This window comes from Oryzias latipes, chromosome 2, assembly GCF_053564925.1.
Source record: "Oryzias latipes strain Hd-rR chromosome 2, Olatipes_Hd-rR_3.1".
In the NCBI taxonomy this organism is placed as follows: domain Eukaryota; kingdom Metazoa; phylum Chordata; class Actinopteri; order Beloniformes; family Adrianichthyidae; genus Oryzias; species Oryzias latipes.
In genome coordinates this window covers 3,045,485-3,063,599 of record NC_136238.1, presented here as the reverse complement: position 1 = coordinate 3,063,599, position 18,115 = coordinate 3,045,485, and the positions used below count along the sequence as shown (strand labels likewise).

At 42.6% G+C, this 18,115-nt stretch overlaps 1 protein-coding gene and 1 pseudogene across 1 annotated transcript in view; one reads left to right on the top strand and one right to left on the bottom strand.

The window, feature by feature from the left end:
* The first annotated feature begins 1,737 nt into the window (after window positions 1–1,737).
* Window positions 1,738–3,815, top strand: LOC144983627 (trace amine-associated receptor 1-like; annotated as a pseudogene).
* Window positions 3,816–6,937: 3,122 nt separating this feature from the next.
* Window positions 6,938–18,115, bottom strand: part of LOC144982142 (NLR family CARD domain-containing protein 3-like) — a 92,305-nt gene continuing 81,127 nt past the window's right edge. Inside the window, exons 7-9 of the mRNA XM_078930228.1 lie at window positions 13,722–15,516; window positions 13,450–13,626; window positions 6,938–6,950 (exon numbers count right to left, since the gene is read on the bottom strand). Of these exons, the coding sequence (XP_078786354.1) occupies window positions 6,938–6,950; window positions 13,450–13,626; window positions 13,722–15,516 (1,985 nt within the window). The remainder of the gene's footprint in view (window positions 6,951–13,449; window positions 13,627–13,721; window positions 15,517–18,115) is intronic.

Here is an 18,115-nt window from a genome sequence, read left to right as displayed (position 1 = left end):
AATAAATATATTTTTGAAAAATATCAATTTTTAACAGATGTTTATCAGACACGACTAGAGGTTAATTTATAGTATACATTCTATAAATGAAAACATTTAAAGAGATGGATAAAAACGTGGTAAAAAAAACTAACAATGACAGAAGAAAATACATTTGATTGGTTTTATCACAGAAAAATGTTCAAATAAAAATATAAATTAAATGAATAACACCAATCAATAAAGTTGATCAATTAAATGAACAAAAAATGATTTTCTACGTTAAACAGTTTCAGGGAGAGTTTCCCTTTTGTTCCATTGAAATGTTCCAAACATGATTTCAATAAAGCTTTCTATTTTGTATGAATCCAAAGCCTTAACACAATAAATAATGTTTTAAACTGAATCAGCTGTTATTTAAAGTAAAACAGGGAAAAAAGGAGAACCAGAGCAGCTGAGCTGTGACAAATGAAAATTTATAAAAGTTCAAAGTTCAACTGCAAAATAATCTGAATGATGAAAAAATCATTCTATTTTAGTTTGATGAATTGTATAGTATAGTCCATAAATATTAATGGTCCAGTCTTAGAAATGAGCCTTTTCTAAGGTTAAATGAATGAATTAGCATATATCTAAACTAAGGTCAAACTCTACTAATTTGGTTTATTCTGATTCAGAAAAAGATTCATTCATCTATGAATGACTGTTATTATGTCAGAAAGAACGCAGACATTGTCCTAAAACTAAACAGTGATCCCTTTCAGATCAAATGATTGCTCCTCACCCAACAGGAAGGACTCCCATGATGCTCAGCGGCTGAGAGGAGCTCCTCATCAGGAAAAACTGCTTAGTTGGCCTGGAACTCCTCCGGTCCCGGACCAATGTGAGGAGTGAAAACATCCATGATGCAATATTAGAGGAGAAGCTGCAGCTGGACAGTAAACATGTTGATCAGTAAACAGGTTCATGGGTGTCCGTCGCTCTCCACAGATCAAGGAAACTGTGAAAAAGGAGGAAGAGGAGGAGGAGGAGGAGGAGGAGGAGGAAGACGAAGAGGAGGAGGAGGAAGAGGAAGAGGAGGAGGAGGAGGAAGAGGAGGAGGAGGAGGAGGAGGAGGAGAAAGAGGAGGAGGAAGAGGAGGAGGAGGAAGAGGAAGAGGAAGAGGAGGAGGAAGAGGAAGAGGAGGAGGAGGAAGAGAAGGAGGAGGAGGAGGAAGAGGAAGAGGAGGAGGAGGAAGAGGAAGAGGAAGAGGAGGAGGAGGAGGAGGAGGAGGAGGAGCGCTGCCAATTCTCTGCTAGAAAGGAGGAGTCAAGAAGAGTCATGTTTGGGAGAAATGATCCTGATCTTCAATGTTTCCTCCAAGAAATGATTTGAAGTGTTCATGAAGAGCTTTCAGAGTGTGACATCACCATGGAAGATGGTTCACTTCCTGCTCCAAGTCGTAGCACTGATTGGTCCGAGTCGGTCTGAGTCAAGGCTTCTACCACAACTACTTTTTGGCCAATCAGGAGTGAGCTTGTTGGAAGGCCACGCCCCTACCACTTGAAATCTGTCAAAGGTTTGAAATGTTAGATGTGGGGGGCCAGCAGGCTCCACCTACTTTTATTGACGCATCTGATTGGTCAGTTCATAACTTGAATAGCTTTACGCTAAAAAAGAGAAATATCAAGATTATTAAAAAATAGAAAAAATGGTTATTCCCACAAATAGGACTGAGAAAAAGTTGTTTATTTCTCTATAGACGTCTATGGGATTTTTGGCTTCTCGGAGCCCCTGGTAAACTGAGTTGGAAACCCCTGATCTCTAAAAACCACTAAAGATGAAAGAAATGGTCCAATCCTTTCAAACTGGAGCCGTTTCCAAGTGAGTCCTGATTCTATCACCTCATAGGATGTTGGAGTCCAAACCTTCACTCTGCTAAAAACAGGCCGCTCAGAAAGAAGTCCAAAATTCTTTCTGCTTTGGCAGATAAGTCAAAGAAAATCTGCCTGTTGGAGAAGAAAAGTGGTTTGACCAAGAATTCTTATTTGAAGAAAATCAATTCCAGTCACTGTTTCCTCTTGATGAGAGGATTTTTCTTTTCTTGTGTTTGTCTTCCAGGAAACAACCACATTCCTTCACAACAGCTTTGATTGACTTTAGGCTCTTTTTTCTAGATGCTTGTATTGAGGAGGTTTCAAACAGGAAAATTCAATCAGAACCAAATCAAAGAAAACATTTTCTGCAGCTTAAAGTGGATTTCTTTGTTTTTGCTCACATCTCCTATATGCCTACAGAATAACATTGATTCATTTGTTGATGAGACGCTTTGGACGTGTTTGTTTTTGAAAAGTCTATCAATATATTTTCTCCTGTTTTTGGTTTGGAAGAAACCAGGGGAGACGTGGGGGTCTGATGAAGATGATGGTCAGGAGGGGGAATTGCATCACCCCTGTGGGTGTCACTGAAGGAGGAGAAAAACCCCCCCTGCTGGAACATTTGACCCACTTCCCCTCTGATGGACGATGGCGGGGGGGGGCTCCTCTCTCTGCTGTCCCAACCTGGACTCCTCCTGCAGGCGGCTGCTGCTGCCTAGCTTTCAGACGGCGGGGGCTCCTCTACGTCCTGCTGGCCTTCGTCTCTCTGCTCACCGTGACCCTCAACCTGCTGGTTATCACCTCCATCACACCCCCACCAACGCCCTGCTGCTGTCCCTGGCCGGGTCAGACCTGGTGGGGGGCTGCTGGTGATGCCCATGGAGGGGGTGCGCTACCTGGAGACGTGCTGGCTGCTGGGCCGGCTCATGTGCGCCCTGACGCCTTTCCTCTCCTACTGCCTGCTGTCCGGCTCCCTGGGCCACATGGTGCTCATGTCCGTCCACCGGTACCTGGCCATCTGCCAGCCGCTGCTGTGCCCCAGCAGGGTCACCCTGAGCCGGTGGTGTTCCTGATCTGCCTGTGCTGGGGCTGCTCCACCCTCTACAACGACTGCATTCTGATGGGACACCTGCAGCGGCCGCACAGGGTCCACAGCTGCCACGGCGAGTGCGTGGTGGTCATCAGCCACACATCAGGGACTGTCCACCTGTTCTTCTGGTTAGTCGGCCCCCGCTCTGTCATGCTGGTGCTGTACGCCCGGGTGTTGGTGGCGGCCGTGTCTCAGGTCTGGCGCCTGCAGACGGTCCCTTCTGTTCCCACGGTGAAGAGGTGGGAGTGGAAAGCAGCCCGGACCCTGGGCATGGTGATGGCAGTGTTTCTCATGTGCTTCTGCCCGTACTACTACCCTTCCCTGGCAGGCCAAGACCCCCCCACATAGCTGTAGTATTATCTTGGGTCATGCTGCTGAACTCCTGCATGAATCCCCTCATCTATGCCTTGTTCTATCCCTGCTTCAGGAAGACCACCAGACTGATCTTCACCCTTAAATACCAGCCAGACCAAGATCCTGGAGGTGAAACTGACCACAAGCCAAGCTCCTCCAACCTGTTAAAGTCAGCGTTCATTCAGAGAAAAGACAAACAGATGAGAAATGTTTACCCACAAGGCCATTTTTCTGGTTAGTGGTAAACTCCACAGAATGTTTGAATCCATGCCTCAAGTCCCAATAACCCTCAGATTTCCTCTTTGCTTGTTTGTGATCAATGTTCTAACAATAAAGGTTGAACAGTGGCAGTAAACTACCGTTATCAGAGAAAACACTGATTTACCCAGAACACCACATTTTTACAATGTCAGGAAAATGTGAAAGAACATTTCCACAGGATGTTCTGTTTGAAAATGGACAAATATCAAAGGATTTACTCCATCATATCAACTCAATGAAACTATTTTAAATGTTTTGTTTCCACAAACTTTAAATCTAAGGAGCTAAAGCATAAATCCTGGGATAGCAAGGGTTAGATGTCAAAAGAAGATGAATGATTGATGGACTTTAACAGTTTAGCTGCATGAAGTTAAGCAGTAAAAAGGTTTTCAAAAAGACAACAAAAAGATGCTATTAGGCTACAAATATTCATCAATCAGATGAAAATTGAAAGTAGAGAGAACCTAAATTAGATCATCCTTAAACAAAAGGATGGAGTTTGGAGTCATTTCAGGAAGTGAAGATCATCAATCTCCATCACTTGGAGGAGAAATGTTTCAGAAGCTGCCATGACTCAACGGGACGAAGGAGAAGCTTCATCGTCTTTAAATGACGATTTATCGTATTTCGGGCAGATACTCGCTGCAGTGTTTTTCAGGTAAATACCCTAGGGCGGTTCAGTTAATTAACTCACCTGCTCAGCGTCCTATTTAAGCCCAGGTGCGCAGTTGTTCATTCTTTCTTACCTTCAGCGCTCATTCTTCGCCGGTCTCCGAGCCCGCGGGTCTCCTTCTCTTTCGGCGTCTTGCTGTGTTCCCCCCGTCCTTCGGATGGATGATCCCCATCTTTCTGATGTGGGGTTTTCGTTCCGCCGCGTCTGCTCTCCTTAATTTCTCCTCCGATCCGCGGGCAGCTGACGGCGCACAGCGCGTTCGTTTCGCCCCGGTATATATATATATATATATATATATATATATATATATATATATCGGTATATATATGTATATATATATATATGTATATATATGTATATATATATATATATATATATGTATATATATATGTATATATATGTATATATATATATATATGTATATATATGTATATATTTATATATATATGTATATATATGTATGTATATATATGTATATATATATGTATGTATATATATGTATATATATATATGTATATATGTATATATATATATATACTCTTAACTATACTCTATTAGTAACTGTTTTCTGTAGAAAATTTACTTATAAAACTCTCATTCATTAACATAAAATACGTAAACAAAAAAAATCAATAAGTAAATAAATCAGTGATACTTTTCTGTTCATTTAGTCTTCTATATCTGCTATTTTCTAATTTAAATGCCCCTATTAAAACAGTTCAGTTCACACTGTTGAATAATAACTATTAAACACAAAAGAAGACTCCAATTCTACAGTTCTGTAAATCCATCAATGGTTCTTCTGAACACGGTTCTCTTGTCTTCTTACTGATGGACACTTGGCAGCACTTCCTCCGAAACAGCTGAGACCCTCAGTGTGGATGAAGATGACTGTCAGTAAATCTGGACTGATTGAAATTTAAAGTGGAGAAGTCAGAGAGGATGTGCTTCCAATTCTGAGTCTGTGTGGAATTTTTTTTTTTTTTTAAGTTTACTCTTTAAACCACAAATTAGTAAAGGAGAAACAAAATTCAGTAACCATTTTTGGATTTTCTTTCTTGTGACTTTTTGCACATTTAAACCCCAGTCAGAACTTATTGTAGAGCAGCCGGTCAGCCACTCCTATATTTTTATACTGAATTCAAACTGGTTCATAAAATAATGGGCACTGTTCACTGGAGATCAGAACAAACGTCACAGATACCCGAAATCAGAGAAAAGCTAAAAAAAAAAGGAAGGAAATGTATGTTGGTGACACCAAATGCCTTGCATGCCCATGAGTCGAAGTGTCCTTGGGCAAGACACTGAACCCCACCTTGCCTCTGCTGGCAGGCAGGCGCCTGTGTTTGGCAGTGGAGCGGCCATCAGTGTGTGAATGTGTGTGTGACTGGGTGAATGGGTCTGTGACTGTAAAGCGCTTTGTCCTTGTAGGTAGAAAAGTGCTATATAAGTATACGCCGTTTACCATTTACCAAATATGTGCAGCCAAGATGCACAATCAGCGTGTTTGAGATCACCCAGGTGGACGAAACGTTGCACAGATAACCTGGTGTGAGACGTATGTTTTTGCTCCAACATCACCTGTCAATCATCACAAAAATATCACGAGAAAAGGGGCGGAGCAAGGGGCAAACCTAATCAAATGCAGCTGGAAATTTAGAACTGCACTGACTGAAAGCTGCCCTGATGACTGCAAAACAATGCATTGTGGGACATGTGTCCTGATGGTTTTTGTAGTTAAGTGATCAATTAAAATAATTTAAAATACCAATTGATTAAAAAAGGCAACATACATTACAAAACATTCAAATCAATGTAAAAGATATAATAACAGATCGTACTGAGAGGGAGAGGCACATTAAAACTAAATTGAATGTTCTCCTTCAGTCTGCAGCTTCGCCTTCGCCCTCAAGAGTCATTTATCTAAGCTACGTTGTAGACATTTTTTTTTGGGGTAACTGGGTGGGTGGGGGTGGGGACGGGGGGTGGTGAGGTAGGGGTCCCTTCTTTGTGTGATTGTCCTTTGTTTTCCGTTTTTAACAACTTTCATTTATCTGTTTTTATGTTAAGCGTTTTAACCAAAATGAAAGGCGCTATATAAATAAATAAAGTTTGAGTTTGAGTTTACTCCACTGTGATTGGTTCTTCAGCTCCGCGCACGACAATGAAAAAGTGTCAATCACACAAACCGGCGGGCCACATTAACATTAAACTTTCATATTACGGCGAGGGCCGCAAAATATCATCATGGGGGCTGCAAATAGCCCGTGGGCCGCGAGTTTGAAACCCCTGGTTTAGAGAAACCGTCCAGGTTTACTTTGAACCAAGAGGAAACTTTTTACAAACACGTTTAAAATGGAAACTAACTGGAGCCAGGTTAGTTTACCAGCTATTTACTGGTTGTTGTTACAAATTCATATCAGAGTTTATTTGCAGGAAACGACCAAACTTCACAATTTGACCCCATAGTGACGTTTCAGAAGTTAGAATTAGAGGAAGTGCAGTTCTCCATCAGTCCACTGGGGGAGCTGCAGCCCAATAACTGAGAGACAGTGGAGCTGATCTCAGATCAGTTCCTGCTGCAGCTCTGACACTCATCTCCACTTCCTCTGATTCCTCCATCACTCTGATCTCCACCTCCCAGGAACACCGTCCAGTCACCACATCTCTGCAGACCAGCTGCTGCTGCTGCTCCTCTCTGCTCCTCCAGGAGGAACATCAGTATCAATACTCCCACCTGCAAAGAGAAAGAGAGACAGAGATGAAGGAGTGTCTCCTGATCCTGGTCTGTCAGTCAGTGATGCAGCACAGCAGCAGAAAGAGCAGCAGGAGCTTCAGTCCTGTTCAGAGCAGCAGCTTCCTGTCATCTTCACCTGTTGGAGCTTCTGCTGCTCTGATTGGCTGACTGTTGTCCTGAAGCCTGTCATCATTCTCCTCAGAGCTTCACTGAGAAGCTGCAGCTTCACAGGAAACTCTGCATCTTTGCTCTCAGACTAACTTTAGGACCAAACATCTGGAAGCAGCTGGACTGACTCCAACCCTCTACTGACCTCAGAGTCTGCAGTTTGGAGTTTGGACTCTCCACCAGATCCTGGAGCTGCTGAACATCTGAAGACTGAAGATTGTTGTAATCCAGGTCCAGTTTTGTCAGGTGGGACGGGTTGGACTTCAGAGCTGAGACCAGAGCAGCACAGCTGGTCTTTGACAAACTGCAGTCCATCAACCTGAATCCAGAAGAAAGAGTTGAGTTTAAAGACAAAGTTCATGTTTTTCATCCTTCACTTCTTCTAAAGAGTTCAGAGCTGAAGAAGATCAGAAAGTTTAGAAAAAGTCCAAAGATGTGAAGCAACAGCAGCAGATCAGAAGAGTCCAGCAGAAGCAGAGAAGAAGAACATTCAGGAACATTCAGGACAACATGCAGCTGCTTCAGGAAAGAAGTCCAGATGTGTGAAAGTCAAACATCAGCCTGTGGCTGCATCCAAACCAACTGATGTTTCTGCAGCAACAGCAGAAAAAGTCCACTTCCTCTTTCTGCTCAGCTCTTCTCCAAACAGCACTGAATCATGGGAGAATTTCAGCAGCAGGATGCTGGAAAGTCTTCCTCCCAGTTTTCAGGAGATGATCTTCCAGTCCTTCTCTGCTGCAGCCCTTCAAGCAGAGACTTTCAGCTCCAACAGATCAAAGCAGAGAGAAGAAGGAAGTGATGAGGAAGAGTCAGCAGCAAATGTTGGACATTGATCCCTGATCAAGCATGACTTCAGCTCTGAATGAAGAGTCAGAAGCTGCTGGGAGCTTTGATGGATGATGTGATGATGTTTGTGGATGAAAAGGTGAGGATGTTTGTGGAGGATGTGTCTGTCAGAGCAGCATCCAGCTGCAGCAGGACTCTGTCACCCTAACCCTTTGGACTCTCAGCTGCATCTGCTGAAACACAGCAGGACTCAGAGTGCATGTGAGCGTGCACGTGAGGCTGCTGCTTCTGCACGCACTTTAGAGGAGTCTTTTGGACCAAAGACACAGAGCAGAGCTGATAAGCCTCATGTCTGCAGTTCAGTCCTAACACAATTTCCGGTTCCAGGTTACAGCGCGGACACGTGGGGGCTCACGGCGGCTATACAACTATCTTCAAATGACTTAAAATGTTGATTTTTTCCAAAGAAGAGAGCTGACCATGGACCCCAAGAAAAACACTGACTACAAATACCTTAAAAAGACTCTTGATGATTTCTAAGCTACGTTGTATCCATTTATGGAACAGGTGAATGCTAAGCTAGCTCCGCTCTCAGTGTTATTGGAAGAATTCCTGAGGCCCTGCGTTAAAAACGAGCAACAAGATAACCAGGTCGACATTCATGGAAAAAGACTGGATGATGTGGAAGAACAAGTAAGGATGAATAATGTCAATCTCACTGGTATACCGATCAAACCTCAGGCAAAGCTAAATGCAGATGGAGTTAGCATTGCTAAAGCTAATAGCGCTAGGAGCTCTGAAACGGGGAGTGGTGGGGAGACTCTGGAACACCAAGTGGAATCATTTCTCACATCTAAAGGGATTTCCCTGGATCTCAATACCATCGAGACCTGCCACCTGCTCCCCAGGAGAAAGGAGACGGATAAAGCAGCGATCCTCATCAGGTTTGTGAATCAAAAACACAAGCTAGCTCTGATGAATCAAAGGAAGAACCTGAAGGGATCTGCTGCTTATCTGAACGACCATCTGACCAGAAGGAATGCTGAAATCTCCAAACATGCACAGCTTCTCAGGAAGCAGAAGCAGATTGAGAACACTTGGGTTAAAGGCTGCAGGATTTACATCAAACCGCTCGGTCCAGAGGACCGGTCCAAGGTTCTGGTTGTGAACACCATGAAGGACTTTGAGAAGTGTTTGATCACGGTCGTCTGAAACAACATGGAGGAATAAACCAAAGAGCCAAATAATTTCAAGAAATATGACGCCTAGATTAATCATTTTCTCCATAAGTCTGACGTAACCTGATTGACAGCAAAGCTCTGACCTGCAGACAACTTGACCTCAACTCTTAGGCGCCGCTGATATCAGCTGAAGAAGGATATGGACCTGAATCTAATGTCTGCAGACATATCAAAGAGAACTAGAAACTGTTTAAACCCAGAAGATCAGCTGCTAATCAGCAGAAGAAGAAGAAATACTAGCCTTGGTCTTTTGACAAATATAGACCCTTTTTACTGTTTATTTTACTTCATAGCATTACTTTATGATAAAAAAGATAAAAAGAAAAAAAAAGCTAAATAAAAATACAAAAAAATAATAAAACAAATGATTAAACAATTATTGAAAATTGTTATTTGATTGAATTTTAATGATATTACTACACTTGCTCCATAACATTGATGAGCTGATTCATGAATTTTTCCTAATGTAACATAATTTTAAACACATTAACTTTTGATACTTGATCAAATTTTGCGATGATAATTCCTGAAACAGTGTTATTTCTGTTTTACTGATATAGTATTATTTTTTAATCATATCAATGACTTTTATAAGTAACATAATCTGCATATATTTTAGATACTTCATTGCCATGTTGATTTTTAAAAGTTATTTTTTACAAAATAATTTAAGTAATTCATCTAAAATCTAAGAACCGGATAATGATAAATCATCATCATCAGGGGTGGATTATATAGGTTCCACTCCCTTTCAAGCAATATTTATTAATATGTCTACTTATTCTAAGTTTGATTAGTTATTGTATGAATGTATAACTGGTGATTGTATTGTTTTTGTGTAATATTCCTATTTGATTGCTTGAAATAAACCATTTCAAAAGAATCAAACCAAACTTTGTCATCATATTGATGTGAACACAACTGAAACATGGAGTCTGACCTCAGAGTCTGCAGTCTGCAGTCTGGACTCTCCAGAAAACCACACAGATGAAGAACTCCTGGATCCTGCAGGTTCTGGTTGTAGCTCAGGTCCAGTTCTGTCAGATTGGACAGGTTTTTCTTCAGAGCTGAGACCAGAACTTCACAGCTGATCTTTGACAAACTGCAGTTCTTCAACCTGCAATGAGACAGAAAAGTGTGTTCAGGAGCAGTGATGCAGCTGGAGGTCCAGGAACTTGGTCCATTCAGTCAGGTGGGACCCGCCCTGATGAGACACTGACAGATGACATTTTCAGGAGAGATTCTGGAGGAAAAATCATGAAGACCTGGAAATGAAAATGAATTATGCATGAGGGGGGGCTGTTAAGTATGTGATAAAACACCACTTTTTACCTGTCTTAGGACAACACAGGACAGTGTAAATTATGTTCTACTTCTAAAATGTGCTTAAAAAGCATTTTACACTGCTTTTCCTGGTGATTTGTGACGCCTTTTGCTTGCCATAGACAGACGGAGACACGCGCGGGGGGGGGGGGGGGGGGGGTAACAGGTTAAACCCAGACTTTCTGTCTGTTCTGACAAATGTCAACAAGTTTAAAAATGAATACTAAGCAGTGTTAGAAATAAGGGGAAAGAAATGGTTGTCCTCTGGACAACCTGGCAAGTACACTTGGTTGTCCTCCCCAATTTTTGGTTGTCCTTAGATACCAATACTCAACAGCAACGAAACCTACTCAGATGTCAGTACTTACATCTTTATTTCTTCTATGCATCTAATATCAACTGCCTCTTATGATGGACATTTAAAAAATCTCTTAAAATATTAAAAACAAACATTTTACTAAAAGTTAAAGCACCTGGTTATACAAAGTATTGCCAAAAACTAAATCTTTGTGTGTTTTTAGAGACCTCTAGTGGACGCGCCAGGTAGTGTTGTTCAACACGTATTTGAAAACCGGTAATCTTTATTGAAAAGTGCACATGTACAAACAGAAAGGATTCGCTAGCATGCACGCACTTCATTTGTCAGTGGAAATAATTTGCTGCATACGTCTCCATTCAGAGGTTGCCAAATACTAACCATTGAAACTTGAAAAATAGTCAAAAAATACCAAAAGATCAGGTTGTCACACGGACAACCATCAAGCTCATTTTGGTTGTCCTCGGTGAAATCTGGTTGTCTCGGACAACCGGATAACTGCTTATGTTGAACGCTGCTAAGACTGATCACCACTCCAAAAAAAAAAAGACTCTGTCCAATTGTGGAAAATATCAATAACTATATCATAATATAACTATAATGATCAAACTAAGGAAAAAGTAAAAACATGCAATTTTACATGCAGTAACAGCACCATGACAGAATGAACTGACATTCAGTTCCTCTGTCTTGTAATGGAACAAAAGATAAATCAGACTAAATAATCTTATTTTTTCATGTTGATGGTTGTGAAGTTTTTAAAAATATTGATGGTATTTTGTTCTGAAGTATCCAATCCTATTGCTGTAGGTCTGACAGACACAAATGCAGTACTTTGGGTTTCAAACATAGTTGCAGTACTATTTCAACTTTGACCAATTTTCCTTGTAATATTGTTATGAAAGTACTTTTTAGAGTTAATGCCAAAATAGCTTCAAACATTTTTGATCTGCTATTTGTGAATGACAGTAAATGTCAGATCTATTGGAAATGTTTCTGTATTTCTTTGTATCAGAGTTCACATTTTTGTTGGTGACGGCACAGTTGTTCTGGAGAAAATGTCAAACTGACACTTCATGTCACAAACGTTGCTGACCCCTGGTTTAAACCTCTCTGGCCAGGTAGCCCCACCCCCAGCCTCATCCAGAAACTACCTGCAGAGGTTCTGATCCAGGCTGGGTTCTGAAGAAGAACCAGAACCAGGTCTGTGGGAAAGACCTGTCAGTCTGCTGCAGGTTGACCTCTTCATATCTCTGCATGAGGAGCTGCTGCTCTGTGGCTCAGAAATCTGCTGCAACTGTTTGTCCATTGAAATCTGCAGTTCTGGGATGGATTCATGTTTTCTTTCCAGAACACAGAACTTAGTCCAGTTCTACACAGACGTGTGGTGAGGTTGATGCTGGTGAGGCACCGACTCCTCTGGAGTCAGATTTACAATGAAAGAACTGAATATTTCAGCATCCATCCAACAGCAGCTGCAGCTTCTAAAATACACACCAGATCATATTTCTGTCATAGACATGGATAGAACATTCTCCTTGGGGATAAATTATTCATATTTACTGTCAACAAATTAAAGTACAGATGTGTTCAGCTCACATTTGACCCTCAGTAACTATTTCTGGTATTTTTCTAACTTCAAATTCTGGAGCTTTAATCAGTTATCAAATGTTTTCTGTGAAAATGATCCTAAAAATAAAATAAATGATTTATTTACATTTTTATCCACTTATTCCCATGTTATTTCCAAAAAGACATGTTTGTCTTTACTTTATGAGTCCATGTGTGGATCCTTCTTCACTAAAATCTCTATGATCTGTTGGAAAGTTTTCCTTATTTTCCTTTATTTTATATGAGTTTCTCCTCTATGGAGACAGACGTTCTTATTCTGTTTCTATGGCAGCAGTGTAGCTACAAAGCAGCTGTCAGCTCACGTCTGCCCCCTTTCTGCAGGCCTACAGCAGTGTTTAGTCTCTGTTAACATTGAGTCCTGCAGTCAGACATGAGGCTCAGCAGCTCCAGAGCCTCACCAGGAGATTCAGCTCCGTCTGTGATCAACACTCTAATTCAGAGATTTGAACCTCACAAACTGTGGAAAACTTGACTGAAAATGGATATTTAACACAGATCAGTGGAAAGAAGATTGACTTCATTTACCTTTTTCTATTTATCACCATTATGACAGGTGAGGCTCTGCCTCACTAACCTCACCTGACCACACGTCACTGAGTTCTACACAGACGTGTGCCATGCCCCCCCCCCCCTCTATCCTCCCACTTCATTCATTTCCTCCACTTTTGGTTTAACCGCATCAGATTCACGTCCACCAATCAAAGTGGCTGCTGGACATTCCTCCAAAAGTGTGTTTCTAAATCTGACGCTCCCACCGCGTGTGGGAGGAGCTCCCGTCAAACGTTTTTCTCGTCCTCCTCATGAAAGACATGGAAGATGCTGAGAGATCCAGTGTATTTCTACTACAAAGAGCTCCACAAAAGCGTCAGAGTGAAACATGGACCTATTTGATGAACATGGAGCTGATATTCTGGTGATGGTAAATGTTTTAGATCAGTAAAAATGTGTCATTTCCAGCAGCACATCTGATCATCTCTCACAGCACACTGGTTGAAAAACACTGTAGAGAATCAACATTTGAATGAAAGCTGACCTGAGAGTCTCCAGTTTACAGTCTGGACTCTCCAGTCCGGCTGACAGTAGCTTCACTCCTGAATCCTGCAGGTCGTTGTTGAAACTCAGGTCCAGAAGTCTGAGTCTGGAGGACTGAGAGCTGAGAACTGAGGACAGAGCTGCACAGCTTCTCTCTGACAGATTACACCATCTCAGTCTGCAGAAAACAAAGACAGACAGCAGTTATTGAATCTTTCATGTTTCCATCAGATTCATTTGTTCACTGAAGGTGATTTTCATGAGAGTTCTTACAGAGCTTTGTTGGAGGCTTTGACCACTGGCAGCAGCCTCAGAAGAGCCTCCTCTGAACCAGAGTATTTCTGCAGGTTAAACTCTTCCAGATCTTCTTCTGATGACAGTAAGATGAAGACCAGAGCAGACCACTGAGCAGGAGACAGTTCATCTGTGGAGAGACGTCCTGATTTCAGGAACTGTTGGATCTCCTCCACTAGAGATCCATCATTCAGTTCATTCAGACAGTGGAACAGGTTGATGCTTCTCTCTGCAGACAGATCCTCACTGATCTTCTTGATGAACTGGACTGTTTCCTGATTGGTCTGTGAGCTACTTCCTGTCTGAGTCAGCAGACCTCGTAGGAGACTCTGATTGGTCTGCAGTGAAAGACCCAGGAGGAAGCGGAGGAACAAGTCCAGGTGTCCGTTTGGACTCTGTAAGGCCTTCTCCACAGCACTTTGGTACAACTGGACTGGACTGCTCTGTTTCAGTTTGAGAATCTTAAAGGATATTTTCTTCTGTTTGTCCATCAGGTTGAGTTTGGAGGTGATGAAGGTCAGGTGGACATGAAGAGCAGCCAGAAACTCCTGAACACTCAGATGGATGAAGCAGAAGACCTTGTCCTGGTACAGGCCTCTCTCCTCTCTAAAGACCTGTGTGAACACTCCTGAGTACACTGAGGCTGCAGTGATATCGATGCCACACTCTGTCAGGTCGGATTCATAGAAGATCAGGTTTCCTTTCTGCAGCTGCTCAAAAGCCAGTTTTCCCAGAGACTCCATCATCTTCCTGCTCTCTGGACTCCAGTGAGGATCTGTCTCAGCTCCTCCATCATACTTGACCTTCTGGACTTTGGCCTGAACCACCAGGAAGTGGATGTACATCTCAGTCAGGCTCTTGGGCAGCTCTCCTCTTCCTCTGCTCTTCAGCAGATCCTCCAGAACTGTAGCAGTGATCCAGCAGAAGACTGGGATGTGGCACATGATGTGGAGGCTTCTGGATCTCTGGATGTGGGAGATGATCCTGCTGGCCTGCTCTTCATCTCTGAACCTCTTCCTGAAGTACTCCTCCTTCTGTGGATCATTGAACCCTCTGACCTCTGTCACCATGTCAACACACTCAGCAGGGATCTGATTGGCTGCTGCAGGTCGTGTGGTTATCCAGAGGAGAGCAGAGGGAAGCAGGTTCCCCCTGATGAGGTTTGTCAGCAGATCAGCCACTGAGGTGGACTTTCTAGGGTCCTTCAGGATCCGAGTCTTGTGGAAGTCCAGAGGAAGTCGACTCTCATCCAGACCATCAAAGATGAAGAGGACCTGGAAGTCTTCAAAGCTGCAGATTCCTGCTTGTTTGGTTTCAGGGAAGAAGTGATGAACAAGTTCCACCAAGCTGAACTTCTCCTCTTTCAGCACATTCAGCTGTCTGAAAGTGAATGGAAATGTGAAGTGGAGGTTCTGGTGGGCTTTGCCTTCAGCCCAGTCCAGAGTGAACTTCTGTGTTAAGACTGTTTTCCCGATGCCAGCCACTCCCTTAGTCATCACGGTTCTGATTGGTTCTGGTCTTCCAGCTGGGAGTTGGAAGAGCTCTTCTTGTCTGATGCTTGTTTCTGCTCTGTCTGCTTTCCTGGATGCTGCTTCAATCTGTCTGACCTCATGTTCTTCATTCAGCTCTCCTCTTCCTCCCTCTGTGATGAAGAGCTCTGTGTAGATCTCATTCAGAAGGGTTGGGCTTCCTGCTTTAGCCATCCCCTCAAACACACACTGGAACTTCTTCTTCAGACCAGATTGGACTTCATGTCGACAAACTGCAGCAGATCCTGAATGAAGACAACAAACAGTAAATCAAGTCTCTGCAGCCCTGAATGATGAGGGTTTGAATCCCTGTTGAGACATCAGGAAATCTTCATTTCTCAGCAGCTGAAACCTTCAGAGAAATCCTCTTACTGCTCTGCAGTCCATCAGCCAGCTCCTCCTGCTTCATCCTCCTCAGGAAGTTCACTGTGATCTTCATCACTGACTCTCTGCTGCTCCTCTGCTCTTCATCTTCAGCCTCCAGCTCCTCCTCTTCCTCCCTGTGACTCAGAAGCTTCTGGATCTTCTTCAGCTCCTTCTTGACAAAAGTGACAATGTTGTCCTCCAGCAGCTGCAACAGAATTCTAGATGAATGAGCCAATCAGAGTGAAGTCATGGAGCCAAACATCAGCTCCATGTTGGACACTCTGACAATCCACTGGTCTGCAAAGTGCAGCATGGAGACGACTGTGGACAGAATGATGGGAAAGTAGTTGTTGTTCATGTACAGACCAGAAAGATGGAGTCCAGCTGTGTTTGATGCTGCTGGACAGACGGACCACTGGGAGTCTCTGAGCTCTGCTGGTCCAGTCTGTGGAGAATCAGCAGCAATCAGCTCCATTCTGTCTGAAACCAAACTAACTAGAGTCGTGTCACAGCTAGAATGTTCTAGTTCACAGTTCAGATGGAGAACAGCAAACCAATGGATCATATCAACACCTCTCTGTCCATGTCTACAGAGTCACTGAAGTGTCTAGACTGTCTTGGAGCCAAAGGCTGGATTCATGTCTCTGCTGCCCCCATGTCTGGATTCTGAGCAGTTTTCCTAAAGAGGCAGTCCATCCACAGAGGACTCTGTGACCACAGCCCTCCATGATGCTCTGTCCCACCTAGAGCTAGAGGAGAGCTAACAGGGATGCTCTTTGTGGACTGTAGCTCAGCGTTTAACACCATCCTCCCTAACAAACCAATAGAGACACTTGTGGACTTCTGGCTACTCCAGTCATAGCGAGCTGCCTGAGTCCAGAGAACTCTCTCCCAGGAGAACAGAGGAGCAGAAAAGTGGCTTCAGTACGGTGTTTGATACATCTACTGACTGATTACAACATTCAGGATTGATTTTAGTAAAGAATTCTGTTAGTGTGGTTGTAGAGCAATGTCTGATTTAGATTGGTTATGTTTTAGAGAAACTTGATTTCTTATGACTTCTGTCAGATTCCAGTTATTTCTTTGACCTTTGTGAGTTTTTCTCTCAGTAACTGAAGGAGACCAACTATTCTGTCCACGTCTGGACTTGTCTGAATGTTTTATTGTCCTCAGAGCAGATTAGGTTTTATATTAAGGTTCTCTACAAGACTTTGAATCTGGTTTTTGTTGGTCAATAAAAAATGTCCAAAAATGTCATGAATGAAGGAAACATTGAGTCCTCTGAACCTCATTACACAGACAAAAGCTGTTTAGCTCTGATTATTGATGTTAACTAGCAGATGATCAATAGATACACTAAAACCTTCATAATTTAACCCTTTCATGCCGTATGTCACTAAGTCACAAAATACTCTGGAATCCAGGGCCTCATTTCTAAACGTTGCGTACGCACAAAAGAAGGCGTACGCCACTCTCTACGCAATAGTTGATATTTATAAAAAGCAAACTTGACGGGAAAATGTGCGGTCCTTCAAGCTCTGACCCAGGCGTACGCACAAAAACGGGTGAAATGAGAAACGGCGACACCGTCGGCAGATGGAAGAAACACGTGGAAGTGAAAATGACAATACTGCCTCTCATAAATAACATGAAGACTTCACAAAGCAAGTCTGACAATTAACAGCTACACCAACACCCGTTTGACCGATCAGCAGTGAAACCAACAAAAAAGATCAAACGAAAATTACAACAGAAATTCAAATGAACACTTATTTGCAAAAAGAAAAGTGAAATATGTTCTGCAATATTGGCATGTTGTGCAGTTCATCCTCATAAATAATATAGTTAACAGAACGAAATAATGTACAAAACTGATATTCTCGTCAATGTGTCCGTCTGGCGGAGCAGATATAGTCAAAGTCAGCTTTATTGTCAAATATGCTGCATCCGTAAGACATACAGCACCGATGAAATTGCTTTCCTCCCACCCCACAGTGCAAGCAGCATATAAAAGAATAAATAAACGACTTAAAAAATACATTCTTTTAAAAACAATAAATCAGACAGACAGACGTACTAATTATCCACTGGGGAAAGTTGTTTTCAGAGCAAAACATTTCTTCATAAGCTATGGAATTATGGTATTCATGCATATGCCTTTAGTTTGTTTTATTTTTGATAAAACAATGTATGGCGTATGTCTCAACCTTTCAGAAAGCAACAAGAAATTACATTTGCGCTGAACAATTTCCCATTTCCACGTGGATTATTACCGACATCTGTAGCTTGTCAGATGTAATTAAATGGAGGGAAATAAAATGCCCCATCACAATGCGTAATGACGCACAATGGCTGATCTGGCGCTCTTAGAAGATGTGGCAAATGGAAGAATTGGGAGTGAACGCATCTTTAGACAGCAAGAAGACTTGCTGGCAAATGAGGACGAGTGGCTTATGAGCCGGTTCCCACTTCCTCTGC